Source organism: Scylla paramamosain, unplaced genomic scaffold, assembly GCF_035594125.1.
Source record: "Scylla paramamosain isolate STU-SP2022 unplaced genomic scaffold, ASM3559412v1 Contig6, whole genome shotgun sequence".
NCBI classification, from domain to species: domain Eukaryota; kingdom Metazoa; phylum Arthropoda; class Malacostraca; order Decapoda; family Portunidae; genus Scylla; species Scylla paramamosain.
Genome location: NW_026973671.1, coordinates 22501 through 41681, shown reverse-complemented (window position 1 = coordinate 41681; position 19181 = coordinate 22501). Strand labels below are relative to the sequence as shown.

The window sequence follows — 19181 nt, the reverse complement described above, 5'->3', positions numbered from 1 at the left end:
GCCGGTGCACAGATCAAGGAAGCTCCACCCGTGGCCTGTCACCTCCAGCCTTGCTCCACGAGGCACCGCGCCACCCGCCGCCTACCTCACCAACTCTTGACAGCTGCTGCCAGTGCTGATGAAGCGTTGCCTCACCAGCACGGAAAGCAGTGAACAGGTTACTTTTCCAAGGTGTGTCATTAATGAAGTCCATGCATCAGTGTATGTAGGTGGAAAGCTGACAGGTGACAGCATGGCCCACTAACAGACACAGACTGTGGAGTTTCACCTACTCTCAAAAGGCTGTGTTACCTGAAGCTACAGGTTTTCAAGGGAGCTTTTACGACTTGAGTGACAGGTTAACAACATTTCTACATTGTCGACAGGAGAAACGCCCTTGAGAACCCGCCGAGTCACCTCTCTGGCCTTTAAAAACGTGGTGTTGAGAGGACAGTGTTCAACAAAGAGGTAGCACCACACGTGTAGCGGGCTTGGTGATTCAGTTCACTCAGCACTTCCTCACACGCCTCCACACACCGGATACACAGCCGAGCCTTACACTACAAGCCAATGTACCTGCACGCCGGAATAACACAACGAAATTATATGCACGAATGCTTTGCACACCTCCACAGAACAGTTAGCATGCATATTCTGTTGACAATGGTTCACCTTTGTTACATCTGCCGTCACATTCACCACAGCCTTTTTGCTTGTCTTTGTACAACAATCGCGGTTTTTTTACCTATTGATGATTCATTTACTTATTTCCTTCTCTCACAAGTACATTAGCAGTAATTAAGGCCGTGATGGAACTCTGCAGCTCATCATTGCTCTGTCCAACTTGACTCTTCCCTTTCACTTCGTTCTTTCAAGATAGAAGATTAAAGTCGTGCCCTAAACCAGATACTGCAACCACATACTGCAACCACATACTGCAACCACATACTCCAACCACATACTGCAAACACATACTGCAACCACATGCTGCAAACACATACTGCAAACACATGCTGCAAACACATACTGCAAATGCGTACTGCAAATGCGTACTACAAAGGCATTAATGAAATCCCAGTCTAGAACTTTTGTATTCACTGATCAGTACTAGCAAACGCTGAAATGTTCTTAGCGATTATATATAGGAATGCTGTTAATTTTATCATAATTCAGAAATAAAAGACGTGGTTCTCAAGTAGGCAAAGCATAATTTATTTTCATGCCGTAATTTCAAAGACAGACTTCTCGCTAGGAAACAAGGAAGAATGCTTTAACCCGGCGGTCTCTTTAACATTTCATTTATTCTCTGCCTAGAAGTTTATACATAACATGTACATAAGAAGTAAGTAGCAGAAGTAAATGGTCACCGACGCATAGGAAATTAGTAACAAAATGGTGTTACTGGAGACAGAAGCGTAGACATGAGTTACTATATATTACAAGAAAGAGAACTAGACGATTAAGACCAAAAAAAACATCACAGTACTTGTAAAAAATGCACTGAATTTAATAATGCACAGTAAAATAGTAACAGGACAGTGATAGTGAAGATAGAAGAAAAGTGTTTGCCCTAGCGGTCTCTTGGCGTTGTTTACAAGAACCGTGATGGCGGACAGAAGGGTTCGGTGACCAGTGACACTCTTTCAATTTCCTCCACTCCCAGAACTCAGGTGAGGCAGGGACCGCCGCCCACCCTTGCGCCCCTCCCTCCTCTACCTCCACCCGCGCACACACGCACGCACACACCTGAAATAAGAGAGAAAAGCAGGTGTTTGTTAACCTCCCTCTGTGTGTTTGTGTGTGTGTTTGTCGTGTCAGTGTTCATTGCCTTTATTTCCTTCCTTATTCTGTGTCTGTATGTTTGTCTTCCTTCACTTCATTTACACTCAGCCTTCCTCTTCATCCTCCTCCTCCTGTTCTTCCTCCTCCTCTTCTTCTTGTTCTTGTTCCACGTTACAAAATTCATTAAACAGGGAACCAACACAACTGCAAAGCTAACAGCCTTTGAATCATTATCCGTGCAAGAAATGGCAGACAAAGCAAGATGTAGGGACACATTGTGCACAAGAGTGTCACATAAGTCCGCGCCACCACCACCGCTACTCTCAGACGAAGTGACGCGGGTGTTACGGCTCCTGTGACGCGTCCACTGACAGAGTAACAAGATTGACACATTTTAAACATTAGAAGCGCTCTTAGTGACCCAAGGCTGTGGAGGCTGTGTCACTGGGAGAGGCACAGCAAGCCAAACCAACCTTACCTTAACTCTCTCTCTCTCTCTCTCTCTCTCTCTCTCTCTCTCTCTCTCTCTCTCTCTCTCTCTCTCTCTCTCTCTCTCTCTCTCTCTCATACATGCATAAACACAACAGCTATAATGAGAGAGAGAGACAGAGAGAGAGAGAGAGAGAGTGAGAGTGGTATCCTCGCCTGACCTGGTAACACTGCAAGAAAAATACACATCTGGCAATGCAGACCTGCCAGACGCCAGCCAGCCGGGGACCCCACGTCGACACTAGTGCTCTAACCTGACCTAAGTTAACTAAGTCCTAACTAGACTGCATAGACTCAGCTTGCTGTTACACTTGCTGTTGTGCTGTTGTGTGTGAACGGTGACAGATTAACAACATTTCTGCATTATTGACAGGAGAAACACTCTTTTAAAAGGCTGTAGTTGAAGTGACGCAGGTTTTCAAGGGTGTTTTTACAGTTGCAGTGACACATTAACAATATTTCTGCATTACTGACAAGAGAAATGCTTTTAAAAGGCTGTAGTTGAAGTGACGCAGGTTTTCAAGGGTGTTTTTACAGTTGCAGTGACAGATTAACAATATTTCTGCATTACTGACAGGAGAAACACTCTTTTACAAGGCTGTAGTTGAAGTGACGCGGGTTTTCAAGGGTGTTTTTACAGTTGCAGTGACATATTAACAATATTTCTGCATTACTGACAGGAGAAACACTCTTTTAAAAGGCTGTAGTTGAAGTGACGCAGGTTTTCAAGGGTGTTTTTACAGTTGCAGTGACATATTAACAATATTTCTGCATTACTGACAGGAGAAACACTCTTTTAAAAGGTTGTAGTTGAAGTGACGCAGGTTTTCAAGGGTGTTTTTACAGTTGCAGTGACAGATTAACAACATTTCTGCATTACTGACAGGAGAAACGCTTTTAAAAGTCTGTAGTTGAAGTGACAAGGGTTTTCAAGGGTGTTTTTACAGTTGCAGTGACAGATTAACAACATTTCTGCATTACTGACAGGAGAAACACTCTTTTAAAAGGCTGTAGTTGAAGTGACAAGGGTTTTCAAGGGTGTTTTTACAGTTGCAGTGACAGATTAACAACATATCTGCATTACTGACAGGAGAAACACTCTTTTAAAAGGCTGTAGTTGAAGTGACGCAGGTTTTCAAGGGTGTTTTTACAGTTACAGTGACAGATTAACAACATTTCTGCATTACTGACAGGAGAAACACTTTTAAAAGGCTGTAGTTGAAGTGACGCGGGTTTTCAAGGGTGTTTTTACAGTTGCAGTGACAGATTAACAACATTTCTGCATTACTGACAGGAGAAACACTCTTTTAAAAGGCTGTAGTTGAAGTGACAAGGGTTTTCAAGGGTGTTTTTACAGTTGCAGTGACAGATTAACAACATTTCTGCATTACTGACAGGAGAAACACTCTTTTAAAAGGCTGTAGTTGAAGTGACAAGGGTTTTCAAGGGTGTTTTTACAGTTGCAGTGACAGATTAACAACATTTCTGCATTACTGACAGGAGAAACGCTTTTAAAAGTCTGTAGTTGAAGTGACAAGGGTTTTCAAGGGTGTTTTTACAGTTGCAGTGACAGATTAACAACATTTCTGCATTACTGACAGGAGAAACACTCTTGAGAACCAGGTTAACCTTCCCTTTGGCCTGGCATAACAGTTGTGGTGAGAGAGCACAGGGTCCCTGGTGAATGACTGAGAATACTGGTTAACTGGTAGAAGATAGCTAGAGATGCAACACTGCGGTGGTGACAGTGAGAGAGAGAGAGAAAGAGAGAAACTTAGTAATATGATGAATCCTTGCTGTTACTATCATTACTACTACTACTACTACTACTACTACTACTATGTAAAGTGTTAATGTTAATAATCTTTTGTGTCTTACAGATATTCAACAAGAAAGGGAAAAGAAGAGAGAGAGAGAGAGAGAGCAAGAGGCACACAGACAGACAGGCAGTGAGAGAGAGAGCGAGAGACAGACAGACAGAGAGAGAGAGAGAGAGCAAAATGGAGGGTGATCTGTGCCCCCTTTCTCTGTCACAGCCAGCAGCCACAGACCTGCCTGATATTGCTCAGTTTTTATCTATTTATATGTCTGAGGAAGAGACATTAGCTCTGCAGGTTTGTATACTACTACTACTACTACTATTACTACTGCCTCTTGACTGACACATTCAAGGAGGGGTCTGGTGGAGGTCTTCAAGTGGCACAGGGGACATGACAAGAGTGACTAAGAGGGGGTCTGGTGGGGGTCTTCAAGTGGCACAGGGGACATGACAAGGGTGACTAGGAGGGGGTCTGGTGGGGGTCTTCAAGTGGCACAGGGGACATGACAAGGGTGACTAAGAGGGGGTCTGGTGGGGGTCTTCAAGTGGCACAGGGGACATGACAAGGGTGACTAGGAGGGGTCTGGTCACTCAGCAAGGAGTTAGGACTGAAAAGCAAGGCCTCCACTGTGCGTGACTTTGTGATGCAGAATAATAGTGTACAGCAATTACTGTATTTGTTGTGCCTCTAAAATATGTCACACAGATTATGTCACTTCATCCCACTCAGTATTTCAACAAGCTTGACATGACATAACATAACCTAACCTAACCTTACCTAGCATAACATAACCTAACCTAACCTAACTTAACCTAACCTTACCTAACATAACATAACATAACCTAACCTAACTTAACCTAACCTAATCTAACCTAACCTAAGCTAACCTAACCTAACTTAACTTAACCTAACCTAACTTAACCTAACCTAACTTAACCTAACCTAACTTAACCTAACCTAACCTAACCTAACCTAACTTAACCTAACCTTACCTAACATAACATAACCTAACCTAACCTAACTTAACCTAACCTAACTTAACCTAACCTAACTTAACCTAACCTAACCTAACCTAACTTAAGCTAACCTAACCTAACCTAACCTAACCTAACCTAACTTAAGCTAACCTAACCTAACCTAACCTAACTTAAGCTAACCTAACCTAACCTAACCTAACCTAACTTAACCTAACTTAACCTAACCTAACGTAAGCTAACCTAACCTAACCTAACCTAACGTAAGCTAACCTAACCTAACCTAACCTAACCTAACCTAACGTAAGCTAACCTAACCTAACCTAACCTAACCTAACGTAAGCTAACCTAAGCTGTTTTTTTCACACAGGAGGGACGAGTGAGTAGTGTGATGAGCCACAGTGTATTCACAGCCACAGAGCAGCCCACACAGCACACAGAATTGACACCACAGCCAGCACTACCACCACCGCCACCGCCGCCACCACAACAGCAGCAGCAGCAACAACAACAACAACAACAACAACAACAACGGGATCATGATTTCAGTGTCATGTCTCTGGTCTCTCACAGCCCCAATGCAGGTAAACAGTAGTAGTAGTAGTAGTAGTAGTAGTAGTAGTAGTAGTAGTAGTGGTAGTAGTAGTAGTGGTGGTGGTGGTGGTGGTGGTGGTAGTAGTAGTAGTAGTAGTAGTAGTAGTAGTAGTAGTAGTGGTGGTGGTGGTGGTGGTGATGGTAGTAGTAGTAGTAGTAGTAGTAGTAGTAGTAGTAGTACATGAGAACATAAGAAATAAGGGAAGGTGCAAGAAGGGAGCAGGCTTACACGTGGCAGTCCCTCTATGAAACACACCTCCCTATTTCCATCTGTTATCCCCATCCATAAACTTGTCTAATCTTCTCTTAAAGCTCTCTAGTGTCCTACCACTAACTACATGATTACTGAGTCCGTTCCACTCATCTACCACTCTATTTGAGAAACAGTTTTTTCCTATCCTTCCTAAACCTAAATTTTTCAAGCTTGAACCTGTTATCTCTTGTCCTACCCTGGTTGCTGATCCTAAGAATTTTGCTTACATCTCCCTTGTTATAACCCTTATACCACTTAAAGACTTCTATCAGGTCCCCTCTTAACCTACGTCTCTCAAAAGAATATAAATTTAACAGCTTCAACCTCGCCTCGTAAGGAACACTCCTCATCCCCTGTATCCTTTTAGTCATTCTCCTCTGTACTGATTCTAATAGACCTATATCTTTCCTGTAATGTGGGGACCAGAACTGCACCGCGTAGTGTAGATGAGGTCTGACCAGCGCCAAGTATAACTTTAATATTACTTCCGGCCTTCTACTTTTAACACTCCTAAAAATGAATCCTAGTACCCTATTTGCCCTGTTTCTGGCTTCTATGCATTGTTTCCCTAGACAGAGTTAGGTTAGGTTAGGTTAGGTTAGGATAGGTTAGGTTAGGTTAGGTTAGGTTAAGTTAGGTTAGGTTAGGTTAGGTTAGGTTAAGTTAGGTTAGGTTAGGTTAGGTTATGTTATGTTAGGTAAGGTTAGGTTAAGTTAGGTTAGGTTAGGTTAGGTTAGGTTAAGTTAGGTTAGGTTAGGTTATGTTATGTTAGGTAAGGTTAGGTTAAGTTAGGTTAGGTTATGTTATGCTAGGTAAGGTTAGGTTAGGTTAGGTTAGGTTAGGTTAAGTTAGGTTAGGTTAGGTTATGTTATGTTAGGTAAGGTTAGGTTAAGTTAGGTTAGGTTATGTTATGCTAGGTAAGGTTAGGTTAGGTTAAGTTAGGTTAGGTTAGGTAAGGTTAGGTTAAGTTAGGTTAGGTTAGGTTATGTTATGCTAGGTAAGGTTAGGTTAGGTTATGTTACGTCATGTCAAGCTTGTTGAAATACACTGACTGGGATGAAAGTGACATAATCTGTGTGACATAACCTAACCTAACCTAACCTAACCTAATACACTATTTGCCTTGTTTCTGGCTTCTATGCATTGTTTCCCTAGACGGAGTTCAGAGCTAACTACAACCTGGCATATCCTGCATGTTTTCCTGGGTGAAGACAGTTAAAAAATAATCATTCAGAAGTTTACTTATCTCCTCCCCAGAAGTAACCAGCTCCCCATCTGCTGCCTTTAATGGACCTACAGAGTCCTTATTCTTCGTCCTGTATACCCGATAAAATCCCTTGGGGTCTGTCTTCGCCTGGCTGGCTACCTTTAATTCATAATTGCCCTTTGCTTTCCTCGTTAACCTCCTCACTGTTCTAACTAATTCATTGTATTGTGACTTTAACATTTCTTCACCTGCCCTCAATCTCATACTTCTCTTACACCCTATACGCTAAAATCCCTCTCATCCGGCATTCCAGTATCCGGCAGCCTCAAGCATCCGGCACAATTTTCCCCGAGCCTTAAAATCAATAAAAAATCAATGCGTACTCATAAAATCGATAAAAATTCCCACGCGAGGCATACTTTGTCTCCTCGCCACCAGAGCACACTGCTTGGCGCCACCCGCGGCCCACTGCACCGCGTTCACCCAGTGACTCGGCCCCGCGTGTGCACTGTTTATCGCCTGACGCCTTCACCGTGCCTAAAGTTGTAGAAGAGAGGAAGCGTGTTGTGCTTACACTGAAGCAGCCAATCAGATCAGCTGGTCTTTGTTGTGGTAAGATGTGTGAGTGTAGGCTGGTGATCGTGGACATAATTTCACTTCTATTCAAGTATCCGGCATGTCGGCGGTCCCGTTGATGCCGGATAAGAGGGATTTTACCGCATAATGCTTTAACCTAGCAGTCGTCCATTTAGGGTCTTTTTTGTGTGATCTTATTGTCCTATACGGGATATTTCCTGACTGGCCCGTGTGAAATTTATCTACGAAATATTTATACAATTCATCTACATTTACCTCACCCAATCCCCTGATCTTGACCTCTACCGTCCTCTCCACTCCCTCGTCTACTCGCCTCGACCTCACCTCTCTCATTTCAGCATGACCTGACATTCCAACACATTCACACCTGTCTCCCCCTTCCTCACTCCTCCGCCCCTTATGGACACATCTTGCCTCCTGTTGTCCTGCACCCTCGCGCCTCACCTCGCGTCTCACCCTGCCTTATCTCTCTGAACTCCGTCCCTGACCTGACCTGACCCTGCATCCCTTGCCAGTCCAGTCCTTGGAGGTACCTTTTTAATCCCTCAAAGTGTGTTTTCCTAAAGTCAGGTATTTTACTAGTCTTTTTGCTTCTAACAGTTTATTATTCCCATTCTAAATTGTACCTAATTTCCCTATGGTCGTTGTTACCTCCAACTGCTGCCCTCCGACCTCTACCTGCGTGACTCTAGTAGTAGTGGTGGTGGTGATGGTGGTGGTAGTAGCAGTAGTAGTAGTAGTAGTGGTGGTGGTGAGAGAGAGAGAGAGAGAGAGAGAGAGAGAGAGAGAGAGAGAGAGAGAGAGAGAGAGAGAGAGAGAGAGAAAAAGAGATTGGTTTTCAGAGTGGTGGGTAAGTGTATTGGGCTAGAATGCATCTGAAATGGGCTGGATTGGGCTAGAATGGGCTGGATTGGGCCGGAATGGGCTAGAATGGGCTGTATTGGGCTAGAATGGACTGTATTGGGCTGGAATGGGCTAGAATGAGCTGGATTGGGCTAGAATGGATCTGAAATGAGCTGGATTGGGCTAGAATGGGTCTGAAATGGGCTGGATTGGGCTGGAATGGGCTGTATTGGGCTACAATGGACTGTATTGGGCTGGAATGGGCTAGAATGACCTGGATTGAGCTAGAATGGGCTGTATTGTGCTAGAATGGACTGTATTGGGTTGGAATGGGCTAGAATGACCTGGATTGGGCTAGAATGGGCTCGATTGGGCTAAAATGGGCGGGAATGGTCTGGAATGAGTTGGGGTGAGGTAGATTGGGCTGGAATAGGCTAGGATGGGCTGGATTGGGCTGGAATGAGTTGGAGTGAGCTGGATTGGGCTGGAATAGGCTGGGATGGGCTGGATTGGGCTGGAATAGGCTGGATTGGGCTGGAATTAGTTGGAGTGAGCTGGATTGGGCTGGAATAGGCTGGGATGGGCTGGATTGGGCTGGAATAGGCTGGTTTGGGCTGGATTGGGCTACAATGAGGTAAATAATGGGACTGTTTGTCAAGATTGAAAAAAAACATGATTTTTCTTAAAATATAAAAAAATAATTTATTTGATTTAATTTTTTTTGTATTAAAGTTATTGTTGCTTTATTTTATTTATTTTTATTTATTTATTTTGTTTTATTTATTTATTTTGTTTTTTGTTTAGTAAGCTTGTGTGAGTGATGAGGCCATGCTGTTGTTGTTGTTATTGTTGTTGTTGTTGTTGTTGTTGTTGTTGTTGTTGTTGTTGTTGTTGTGAAGCAGGCCAGTGCTCGTGACACAACACACTCCATTACACAGTTAACAAACAAATAATTTTTTACATTAAAAAATGACAAATAGCAAAAAGTGTAATCAGATCTGTTATATTAAACTAACTAACTTTGCATTAAAAAATAAATAAATAAATAAATAAACATATAAGCTCATTAAACTTCATAATTAAATTTATTATCATTATTACCAACAAAAAACAAGTTGTGTTTGAGGTGCAAGAGATGCTGGGAGGAGACTGCCAGGGAGGTGATGGGAGAGAGGGAGCCCCATGCTGCTTCACCTTTCCCAGGGTGAGTGCTGGCAGTCTGGCCAGGCGGCGGTGGTGGTGGTGGTGGCGGTGGTGACGCTACCTGGGGACAGGCAGCGTGGTGGTGGTTGGCCTGGTGTCTCTGGCGAGGTGGTGCGGGGCATGGAGGAGGTGCAGGAGGCAGCCCGCCACTGCCCCACTGCTGAGGTGACTGTGGTGCAGTGTGGCGTGGTGCTGGCACGGCACTGCTGCACCACACCACACACCACACCACTGCCACCATCATTTATTTATTTATTTATTTTTGAGTAGACAAGCAAACACATACACACGCCCATAAACACACACACACACACACACACACACACACACACACATACATACAGACAGACATACAGACAGACAGACGGACACACATGTAAAGTTCAGAGTGCGGGTTGTGATGGTGGCAGTTGTTGGTGTGAATATTGGCGGCAGGACACACCGCTCCACGCATTGCTCCTTCACTAACAACACGAAAGTTTCCAGTGCAAACACTTCTGTTATCAATATTCACACTGTCTCATTCTGCTTCTCAATAAAATGATTGTACAAACACAAATCTTGCTTTTCATTTTCCTTCAGGTGGAAGTGAAAGGCCGCGCTGCACCCTCAGTTACACTAGTGCTCCTCTTATTACCATTACTACTATTATTATTATTATTATTATCATTATTATTATTATTATTATTATTATTATCATTATTATTAACTGTAGGTTGACTTTGTAAGTTTGCTTTAGTCACCGTCAATCTGTTCTTTCTCTTTGAAGACTGCGTTGATGGAAGGGGTGACTGCACCAATGTCACTGCGGGGGACTGCGCTCAAAACTGTGCCACGCTTGACTTTCCTTGGTGACGGAATACACAGAGGGGATGTGCCGCAACATTGCAGCAAAGGCAGGGGAGATGTGGGCACTTATACAGTCATACCAGTGACGTAATGGCTGCACCGCTTATTTGGGTGGCTCATGAATAACAAGATAAAGTTAAAAAAAAGCAAAATTTTGTGAGGAAGAGCAAAGGGATTTACGTTGTAGCATTGTTTGAGTGAGCGGTAGAAGACAGCTAGATATGCAACATTGCGGCGGTGAGAGAGAGGCTGAAGACAGTCAGTTAGAGGAGAGGAGTTGATGAGACGAAAAGCATTTGATTCCACCCTGTCTAGAAGAGCAGTATGAGTGGAACCCCCCAGACATGTGAAGCATACTCCATACATGGACGGATAAGGCCCTTGTACAGAGTTAGCAGGTGGGGGGGGGATGAGAAAAGCTGGGGGAGACATCTCAGAACACCTAACTTCATAGAAGCTGTTTTAGCTAGAGATGAGATGTGAAGTTTCCAGTTCAGATTATAAGTAAAGGACAGACCGAGGATGTTCAGTGTAGAAGAGGGGGACCATCGAGCGTCATTGAAGAAGAGGGGATAGTTGTCTGGAAGGTTGTGTCGAGTTGATAGATGGAGGAATTGAGTTTTTGAGGCATTGAACAATACCAAGTTTGCTCTGCCCCAATCAGAAATTTTAGAAAGATCAGAAGTCAGGCGTTCTGTGGCTTTCCTGCGTGATATGTTTACCTCCTGAAGGGTTGGACATCTATGAAAAGACGTGGAGAAGTGCAGGGTGGTATCATCAGCGTAGGAGTGGAAAGGACAAGAAGTTTGGTTTAGAAGATCATTAATGAATAATAAGAAGAGATTGGGTGACAGGACAGAACCCTGAGGAACACCACTGTTAATAGTGTCACGAGAGGGCAAGATCATGAAGATACCCAGACTGAGTCCCAGCTGAAGTGGAGGATGACGTCACACTACGTCACCTCGCCGGCCGCCTACCCTGGGGCTCGGGAGTATCACGTGACGTGTAGCAGCCCTGGGATTGGTGGCGGAACAGTTTGGGAGACAGAGTGGCGGGAGAGCACTGGAGAGGGAAGAAAGCCCGCGCGTCGCCGACACTGCCTCCTGTACTTGTATGTGCCTTTGTGAGCTGGAGCGAGGCGTCAAGAAGCCTTCCGAGGGTCGACAAGAGGCCCGGGGTGCCGAGCTACAGCATAGGACTACTGTGTAGTGTGAGCAACGGAGAATAGAGGGCCAGAAGCCGACAAGTGTGTTTTACTATTCGCCTTCTGAGGGGAGCCAGGGGAGAACACGGAGCGCCGCAGGGTAAGTTCACCGTCACGTATGCAGGAAGCACCGGACCCTAAAAGTGTAAGTGTGACGGCCCACAGGGTGGTGAAGTTACAGTGGTGTCAGGATCGTGGGATGAGTTAAGTGCTAACTGTGTGCGTCGCGGTGTGTTACCGAGTGTGCGTGTGTATTGCACAGGGGAGGCGAGCAGCGGTGGTACGGGTAACGTACTTGTGGATCGCAGCGGGCGGGCGGACGGTGCAGTGTGTTTTGCCATGGTAAGCTGCGTGTTGTGTTAAGTTACGGTGCCTTACAGTAATTAAGTCAGCATGGCGGCGAAAGAAATCACACTAGCGGATGTTATGAGTGCCCTGAAGGCGCAGGGAGAGGTACAGCATGCTGAGTTGCAAGCGGTGACGAGCAGTGTAGACCGTGTATTTAAGGAGGTTATGGGGCTCGTGAAGGAGGAGTGTTCACGGGTTAAAGACGAGGTGTTAAGTGAAGTGTTCACCAAGGATCAGGTGAAGGGAGAGGTGGAAAAAGCGGCCAGTGAACTGAGGAGATATGTGGATGAGGTTGTGGCGGCACAGGCGCCTCCTGTACTCTCTCAGCATAAAGGCACGCTGTTCCGGTCAAGTGGGCGTGCTAGTGAGACTGAGGGGGGGAGTGACGAAGAGGAGGAGGATAATAGTTGTCACGGAAGCCTAAACAGCCTTTCTCCATTGGCCAAGGTGATACCATCTCCCGTACGCTCTCCTGTAAACGTCTTATCACCTCCACCATCCCCGCTAGCCTCAGTAAAGTCGTACCCCTCTGCTGCCAGCTCCACGTCACGGAGGCTGAAGGACGGGACGAGGCGCCGGCCACAGGAGTTCGATGGAACAGTGTCTTGGGAAGCGTATAAGACACAGTTCGAGCTCTTGGCCAGCGCCCGCCAGTGGAGTCGCCCTGAGATGGCCATGCAGCTGGTGTGGGCACTCAAAGGACCGGCATTAGAAGTCCTGAACCAGCTGCCAGCTGCCCAGCGGTGCTCGTATAGTAAAGTGACGGCGACACTGGAGAGGAGGTACGGGTACCAGCACCAAACCGAGGTGTTCAGGACAAGGTTCCGGGCCAGGTTACGAGGCCCGGGGGAGACCCTGACACGCCTGGCGCAGGATTTGGAGGTGCTGGTGCGGCGTGCGTACCCGGAGGCCAGTGAGGAGATGATCACCATTCTCCTGCGGGATCAGTTCGTTGATGCCATCGATAACCAACAACTGAGGATATACGTCCAGCAGGCACACCCCAAGGACCTTCAGGAGGCCCTGGCGAGGGGCCTGGAGATGGAGTCATTTCTCCGGACGACGCGGGAGCGACCCAGCGGGAATTATGTCCCGCAGAGAGTGAAGGCAAAGAAAGGGGCCGTGCAGAAGGCCTACTCTAGCCCTTCACCGCCCCTAGGTGAGTTCAGGGGTAAGTGCTACTCTTGCGGGCAGCAGGGGCACACCAAGAGGTACTGCCCGCAGGGATCGAGTAGCGGAAAGGCTGTCAACGGCAGAGCAGGGCAGTACCAGTACAAACCCTGTTGTTGGAACTGCGGTCAGGGGCACAAGACGGCAGAGTGTGCCCTCGTCTCTCCCAGGGATAGCAAGGAGGCTGGGGGAAACGGAAAGAGGCTGGTGGAAGGGGTCGAGCGCCAGCCAGAGAGCCAGAGACCCCAGTCCGCCTAAGTTGCCACGCCGAGGGTGCCTGGACAGTGCAGGTGGGCGGGCAAGTGGATGGCAAATCTTGCTGCCTCACTGTGGACTCGGGCGCGGAACGTACCTTCGTGCAGGACGGGGTGGTGGCAACTGGACAGCCCCCGGTGGCCCAGCAACAACTGTGTGGTATTACAGGGCACTGCACACAGCTGAGGGGACCAGTGCATGCCAGGATTGCGGTTGGCAGCACGGAGGAGCATCTTCCCGTCTTTGTAGCGGACGTCGGGGAGAACTTGCTCGGCCTAGACTACCTGAAGCAGAGCAGGGCGGTGCTGGACTTCGGGGAAATGACTATGTCGGTCAGAGGTAGTGTGGTACCGCTACAGGAGGGCGGTGTTGACGCAGAGGAGTGTGAAGCTTCAATTGAAACTCACCGAGCCCATACTGCGTCCCTACCCGAAGCTAGCCACCGCTGCCGTCTCAGTAAGGAACAGAAGGAGGAAAGTCAAGGGTCGGAAGAGTGTGAAGGTGTACAGACGACTATGGACCCGGAAGGTCATTGCGAGGACATGCAGGGGAGTAGCACTGGGGTTCCACCTCATCTGCAGGATCTATTGCAGAGGAGTTCGGCATGCCTGTCTGGGGAACAGGTGGACGAGGTGAAGGAAGTGCTGACTCTGTATGCAGATGTCTTCTCGCAGGGAGATAATGACCTGGGCCGGACCAGTCTGGTTAAACACCGCATTCACACAGGGGATAGTCGGCCGGTTAAGTTGCCGCCCCGCCGGATTGCGCCTGCTCGTCGGCTGGAAGTGGAAAAAGCCGTGGAGGAGTTGCGCGCGCAAGGGATAATCGAAAAGTCGGCTAGTCCCTGGAGTGCTGCTGTTGTCCTCGTTAAGAAGAAGGATGGGTCTACCAGGTGTTGTGTGGACTATCGGGGCCTTAACGCAGTGACGACAAAGGACTCTTACCCTCTACCGAGGGTGGATGACACGCTTGATGCGCTCACGGGGGCCCAGTGGTTCTCCACCTTAGACTTGAAATCAGGTTACCATCAAGTTGAGGTTGCGGAGGAGGACAGAGAGAAAACGGCCTTCTCGTATGGGCAGGGACTGTATCAGTTTAAAGTGATGAGTTTTGGTCTGGTGAATGCCCCGGCCACCTTTGAGCGTCTAATGGAGCGTGTGTTGGATGGGTTGCTGTGGAAAAGCGCCCTGGTGTACTTGGACGATGTGCTAGTGTACGGGAATTCGTTCAAGGGGACTCTGGAGAGGCTTAAGACAGTGTTGGACAGGTTCAGGGGGGCAAATGTGAAACTCAGTCCAAAGAAGTGTAGCCTGTTCCAGAGGGAAGTGCCGTTTCTGGGTCACATAGTGAGTAGTGAGGGAGTGAAAACAGACCCTGGTAAGGTAGAGTCAGTTAAGGAGTGGCCAGTGCCGCGCAGTGTGACGGAAGTGCGCGGGTTCCTTGGGTTGTGTACGTACTACCGGAGGTTTGTGAAGGGTTTTGCGCAAATTGCGGTGCCACTCCATCACTTGACTCGTAAAGGGGCATGCTTTGACTGGAGCGAGGACTGTCAACGGGCCTTTGAAACTCTGAAAGAGGCTCTCGCTAACGCCCCTGTGTTACCGTACCCGGATCCAATGAAACCATACGTGTTGGATTGTGATGCGAGTGCTGAGGGAGTAGGAGCCGTCTTGTCCCAGGAGAAAGACGGACAAGAGTGGGTCGTCTCCTACTTCAGCAGGAAGTTCTCAGCCCCTGAAAGGAACTATTGCGTCACTCGTAAGGAGTTGTTGGCAGTGATCCTGGCCATTGATCACTTCCATCCTTACTTGTACGGGGCCAGATTCAAGATTAGGACAGACCATGCTGCTCTGAGGTGGCTGAAAACCCTCAGAAACCCGGAGGGGCAGCTGGCCAGGTGGATTGGCAAGCTGGAGCAGCATGACTACAACATCGAATACCGGCCTGGAAAAATGCATAGCAATGCTGACAGTTTGAGTCGCCGTCCTTGCGACAGTGACTGCAGGCATTGTAGACGCCATGAGACTGAGCCTGTGTGCGTGAAGGCTGCCGGTCTTGTCAGTGACACTGAGTGGGGAGAGGACCTCAAACAGGCCCAGCGACAGGACGCTGATATCGGGCCCATAGTGACACTGCGGGAAGAAGGCGAAGAAAAACCGCCATGGGAAAGCGTGGCCCCGCTAAGCCCTGCCGCCAAGGCGTTGTGGCAGCAATGGGCAGTGTTGCGAGTGAGTGACGGTGTGCTGCAACGGCGGTGGGAGTCATGTGACGGCGGTGTGGCCTTCTGGCAAACAATTGTCCCTGTGAATATGAGGGAGGCCTTAGTGCGCGAGGCTCACGGTGGAAATGCAAGTGGTCACTTCGGTGTGAGGAAAACGCTAGGGCGGTTAAAGCAGCGGGTTTATTGGGTAGGCATGCGGAAGGACGTTAGTGAATGGTGCAAAGTGTGTGACGTGTGCTGTGGGAAGATGGGCCCCGGGAGAAAGACAGTTGCTCCCTTACAGGTGTATCAGGTTGGGGCACCTATGGAGAGGGTGGCAGTGGACATCCTGGGTCCGTTCCCTCAGACACTGAGAGGTAACCGCTTTGTGTGTGTGACCATGGACTACTTCACTAAATGGCCGGAAGCGTATCCGCTGCCAAACCATGAGGCTGCCACCGTGGCAGGTGTGTTAGTGGACGAGTTCTTCGCCCGGTTTGGCGTGCCGCACGAGCTGCACTCTGACCAGGGCAGGGAGTTTGAGTCAGCAGTATTCCGGGAGTGCTGCCAGTTGCTGGGCGTCAAGAAAACTCGTACTACACCCCTGCGGCCGCAGTCGGATGGCATGGTGGAACACTACAACCGCACGTTGGGGCAGGAGTTGGCCAAATATTGCCAGGAAGGGCAGGAGGACTGGGACTTAAAAATCCCCCTGCTTCTCTTGGCCTACCGGTCCGCCGTGCATGAGGTGACCGGTTACACGCCAGCCCGGCTGATGTGTGGGCGGGAGCTCCGGCTAACAGTGGACCTCGTGACTGGCAGGCCGCCGGACGAAGACCTGCCCACTACCATCACCCAGTACGCTACAGCCCTACAGGACCGTCTCCGGGAGGTGCACCATCAGGTGAGGGGTAACCTGAAGGTTTCCGGTGAGGCGATGAAGGACCGGTACGACCGCCGGGCAACGGCACCACCCCTTAGCGAGGGGGATCAGGTGTGGCTGCACAACCCTCGGCGTAAGAAAGGATTGTCCCCTAAGCTCCAGAGCCCCTGGGAGGGGCCATACGTGGTGGAGAAGGTCATCTCGGACGTCACCTTCAGGATACGCCAAGGGCCAAGGAAGCGGGCACTGGTGGTGCACGCTGACAGGCTCTGGGGTTACCATGGCCCTGGAAACTTCTCCTGGGGAGAGCGAGCTGCTCTCCTGACCAGTGACGAAGAGGAGGACAAGGACAAGGGCCTTGGGGACGACGAGCCCCTGGTGATGGAGGATGACGGAGACCTGGACCTGAGAGAGCCTGAGCCGCTGGTGATGGAGGAAGGTGGAGCGGATGAGTTGTGTCCCTTGGAGGGGGCACTGGCGGATGTCGACGCTGGACCTGTAGTAGGGAGACCCAGACGGGAGCGGCATCCACCCAAATGGAGTGAGGATTATGTTCTTTGTTGATTTTTGATATACCTAAAGTTGAAGTATTATTTTCTTGTTTTTGGGGGTGTATCTGTAACCTAAAGGGAATAGAGAGAGTTGGGGAGCGAGGGCGCTCAGTCTCTTTACAGGAGGGGGTAGTGTCACGAGAGGGCAAGATCATGAAGATACCCAGACTGAGTCCCAGCTGAAGTGGAGGATGACGTCACACTACGTCACCTCGCCGGCCGCCTACCCTGGGGCTCGGGAGTATCACGTGACGTGTAGCAGCCCTGGGATTGGTGGCGGAACAGTTTGGGAGACAGAGTGGCGGGAGAGCACTGGAGAGGGAAGAAAGCCCGCGCGTCGCCGACACTGCCTCCTGTACTTGTATGTGCCTTTGTGAGCTGGAGCGAGGCGTCAAGAAGCCTTCCGAGGGTCGACAAGAGGCCCGGGGTGCCGAGCTACAGCATAGGACTACTGTGTAGTGTGAGCAACGGAGAATAGAGGGCCAGAAGCCGACAAGTGTGTTTTACTATTCGCCTTCTGAGGGGAGCCAGGGGAGAACACGGAGCGCCGCAGGATAAGTTCACCATCACGTATGCAGGAAGTACCGGACAATAAAAGTGTAAGTGTGACGGCCCACAGGGTGGTGAAGTTACAATAGATTTAGGAGAAGAACAGTGACCGTCTACCACAGCAGCAATAGAACGGTCAGAAAGGAAACTTGAGATGAAGTTACAGAGAGAAGGATAGAAACCGTAGGAGGGTAGTTTGGAAATGAAAGCTTTGTGCCAGACTCTATCAAAAGCTTTTGATATCTCCAAGGCAACAGCAAAAGTTTCACCAAAATCTCTAAAAGAGGATGACCAAGACTCAGTAAGGAAAGCCAGAAGATCACCAGTAGAGCGGTCTTGATGGAACCCATACTGGCGATCAGATACAAGGTTGTGAAGTGGTAGATGTTTAACAATCTTCCTGTTGAGGATAGATTGAAAAACTTTAGATAGGCAGGAAATTAAAGCAATAGGACGGTATAGTTTGAGGGATTAGAACGGTCCTTTTTAGGAACAGGCCGAATGTAGGCAAACTTCCAGCAAGAAGGAAAGGTAGATGTTGACAGACAGAGATGAAAGAGTTTGACTAGGCAAGGTGCAAGCACGGAGGCACAGTTTCGGAGAACAATAGGAGGGACCCCATCAGGTCCATAAGCCTTCCGAGGGTTTAGGCCAGCGAGGGCATGGAAAACATCATTGCAAAGAATTTTAATAGGTGGCATGAAGTAGTCAGAGGGTGGAGGAGAGGGAGGAACAAGCCCAGAATCGTCCAAGGTAGAATTTTTAGCAAAGGTTTGAGCAAAGAGTTCTGCTTTAGAAATAGATGTGATAGCAGTGGTGCCATCTGGCTGAAGTAGAGGAGGGAAAGAAGAAGAAGCAAAGTTATTGGAGATATTTTTGGCTAGATGCCAGAAATCACGAGGGGAGTTAGATCTTGAAAAATTTTGACATTTTCTGTTAATGAAGGAGTTTTTGGCTAGTTGGAGAACAGACTTGGCATGGTTCTGGGCAGAAATATAAAGTGCATGAGATTCTGGTGATGGAAGGCTTAAGTACCTTTTGTGGGCCACCTCTCTATCATGTATAGCACGAGAACAAGCTGTGTTAAACCAAGGTTTAGAAGGTTTAGGATGAGAAAAAGAGTGAGGAATGTACGCCTCCATGCCAGACACTATCACCTCTGTTATGCGCTCAGCACACAAAGACGGCTCTCTGACACGGAAGCAGTGGTCATTCCAAGGAAAATCAACAAAATACCTCCTCAGGTCCCCCCAACTAGCAGAGGCAAAACGCCAGAGGCACCTTCGCTTAGGGGGATCCTGAGGAGGGATTGGAGTGATAGGACAAGATAAAGATATGAGATTGTGATCGGAGGAGCCCAATGGAGAAGAAAGGGTGACAGCATAAGCAGAAGGATTAGAGATCAGGAAAAGGTCAAGAATGTTGGGC

At 48.2% G+C, this 19181-nt stretch overlaps 1 protein-coding gene across 3 annotated transcripts; it reads left to right on the top strand.

The window, feature by feature from the left end:
- Positions 1 to 1513: 1513 nt before the first annotated feature.
- Positions 1514 to 10649, top strand: LOC135096745 (protein Tob1-like). 3 transcript variants are annotated; one of them, XM_063998481.1, is made up of 4 exons: positions 1514 to 1747; positions 4131 to 4364; positions 5415 to 5628; positions 7537 to 8209. In XM_063998481.1, the coding sequence occupies exons 2-4, from the start codon at positions 4251 to 4253 to the stop codon at positions 7791 to 7793; spliced, it is 585 nt and encodes a 194-aa protein (XP_063854551.1). In that variant the 5' UTR covers positions 1514 to 1747; positions 4131 to 4250; the 3' UTR covers positions 7794 to 8209. The 3 variants fall into 3 exon arrangements, with proteins under 3 accessions (XP_063854551.1, XP_063854550.1, XP_063854552.1); XM_063998480.1 differs by having other exon boundaries at positions 1519 to 1649; XM_063998482.1 differs by lacking the exon at positions 7537 to 8209 and adding an exon at positions 10511 to 10649 and having other exon boundaries at positions 1525 to 1649.
- The last annotated feature ends 8532 nt before the right edge of the window (positions 10650 to 19181 follow it).

Bases quoted from the DNA above. Each gene is read 5' to 3' on its own strand.
- LOC135096745 (XM_063998481.1), top strand. From the start codon at position 4,251: ATGGAGGGTGATCTGTGCCCCCTTTCTCTGTCACAGCCAGCAGCCACA. The intron at 4,365-5,414 runs GTTTGTATACTA...TTTTTCACACAG, and splicing joins AAGAGACATTAGCTCTGCAG to GAGGGACGAGTGAGTAGTGT. The intron at 5,629-7,536 runs GTAAACAGTAGT...CCTCGCCACCAG, and splicing joins CTCTCACAGCCCCAATGCAG to AGCACACTGCTTGGCGCCAC.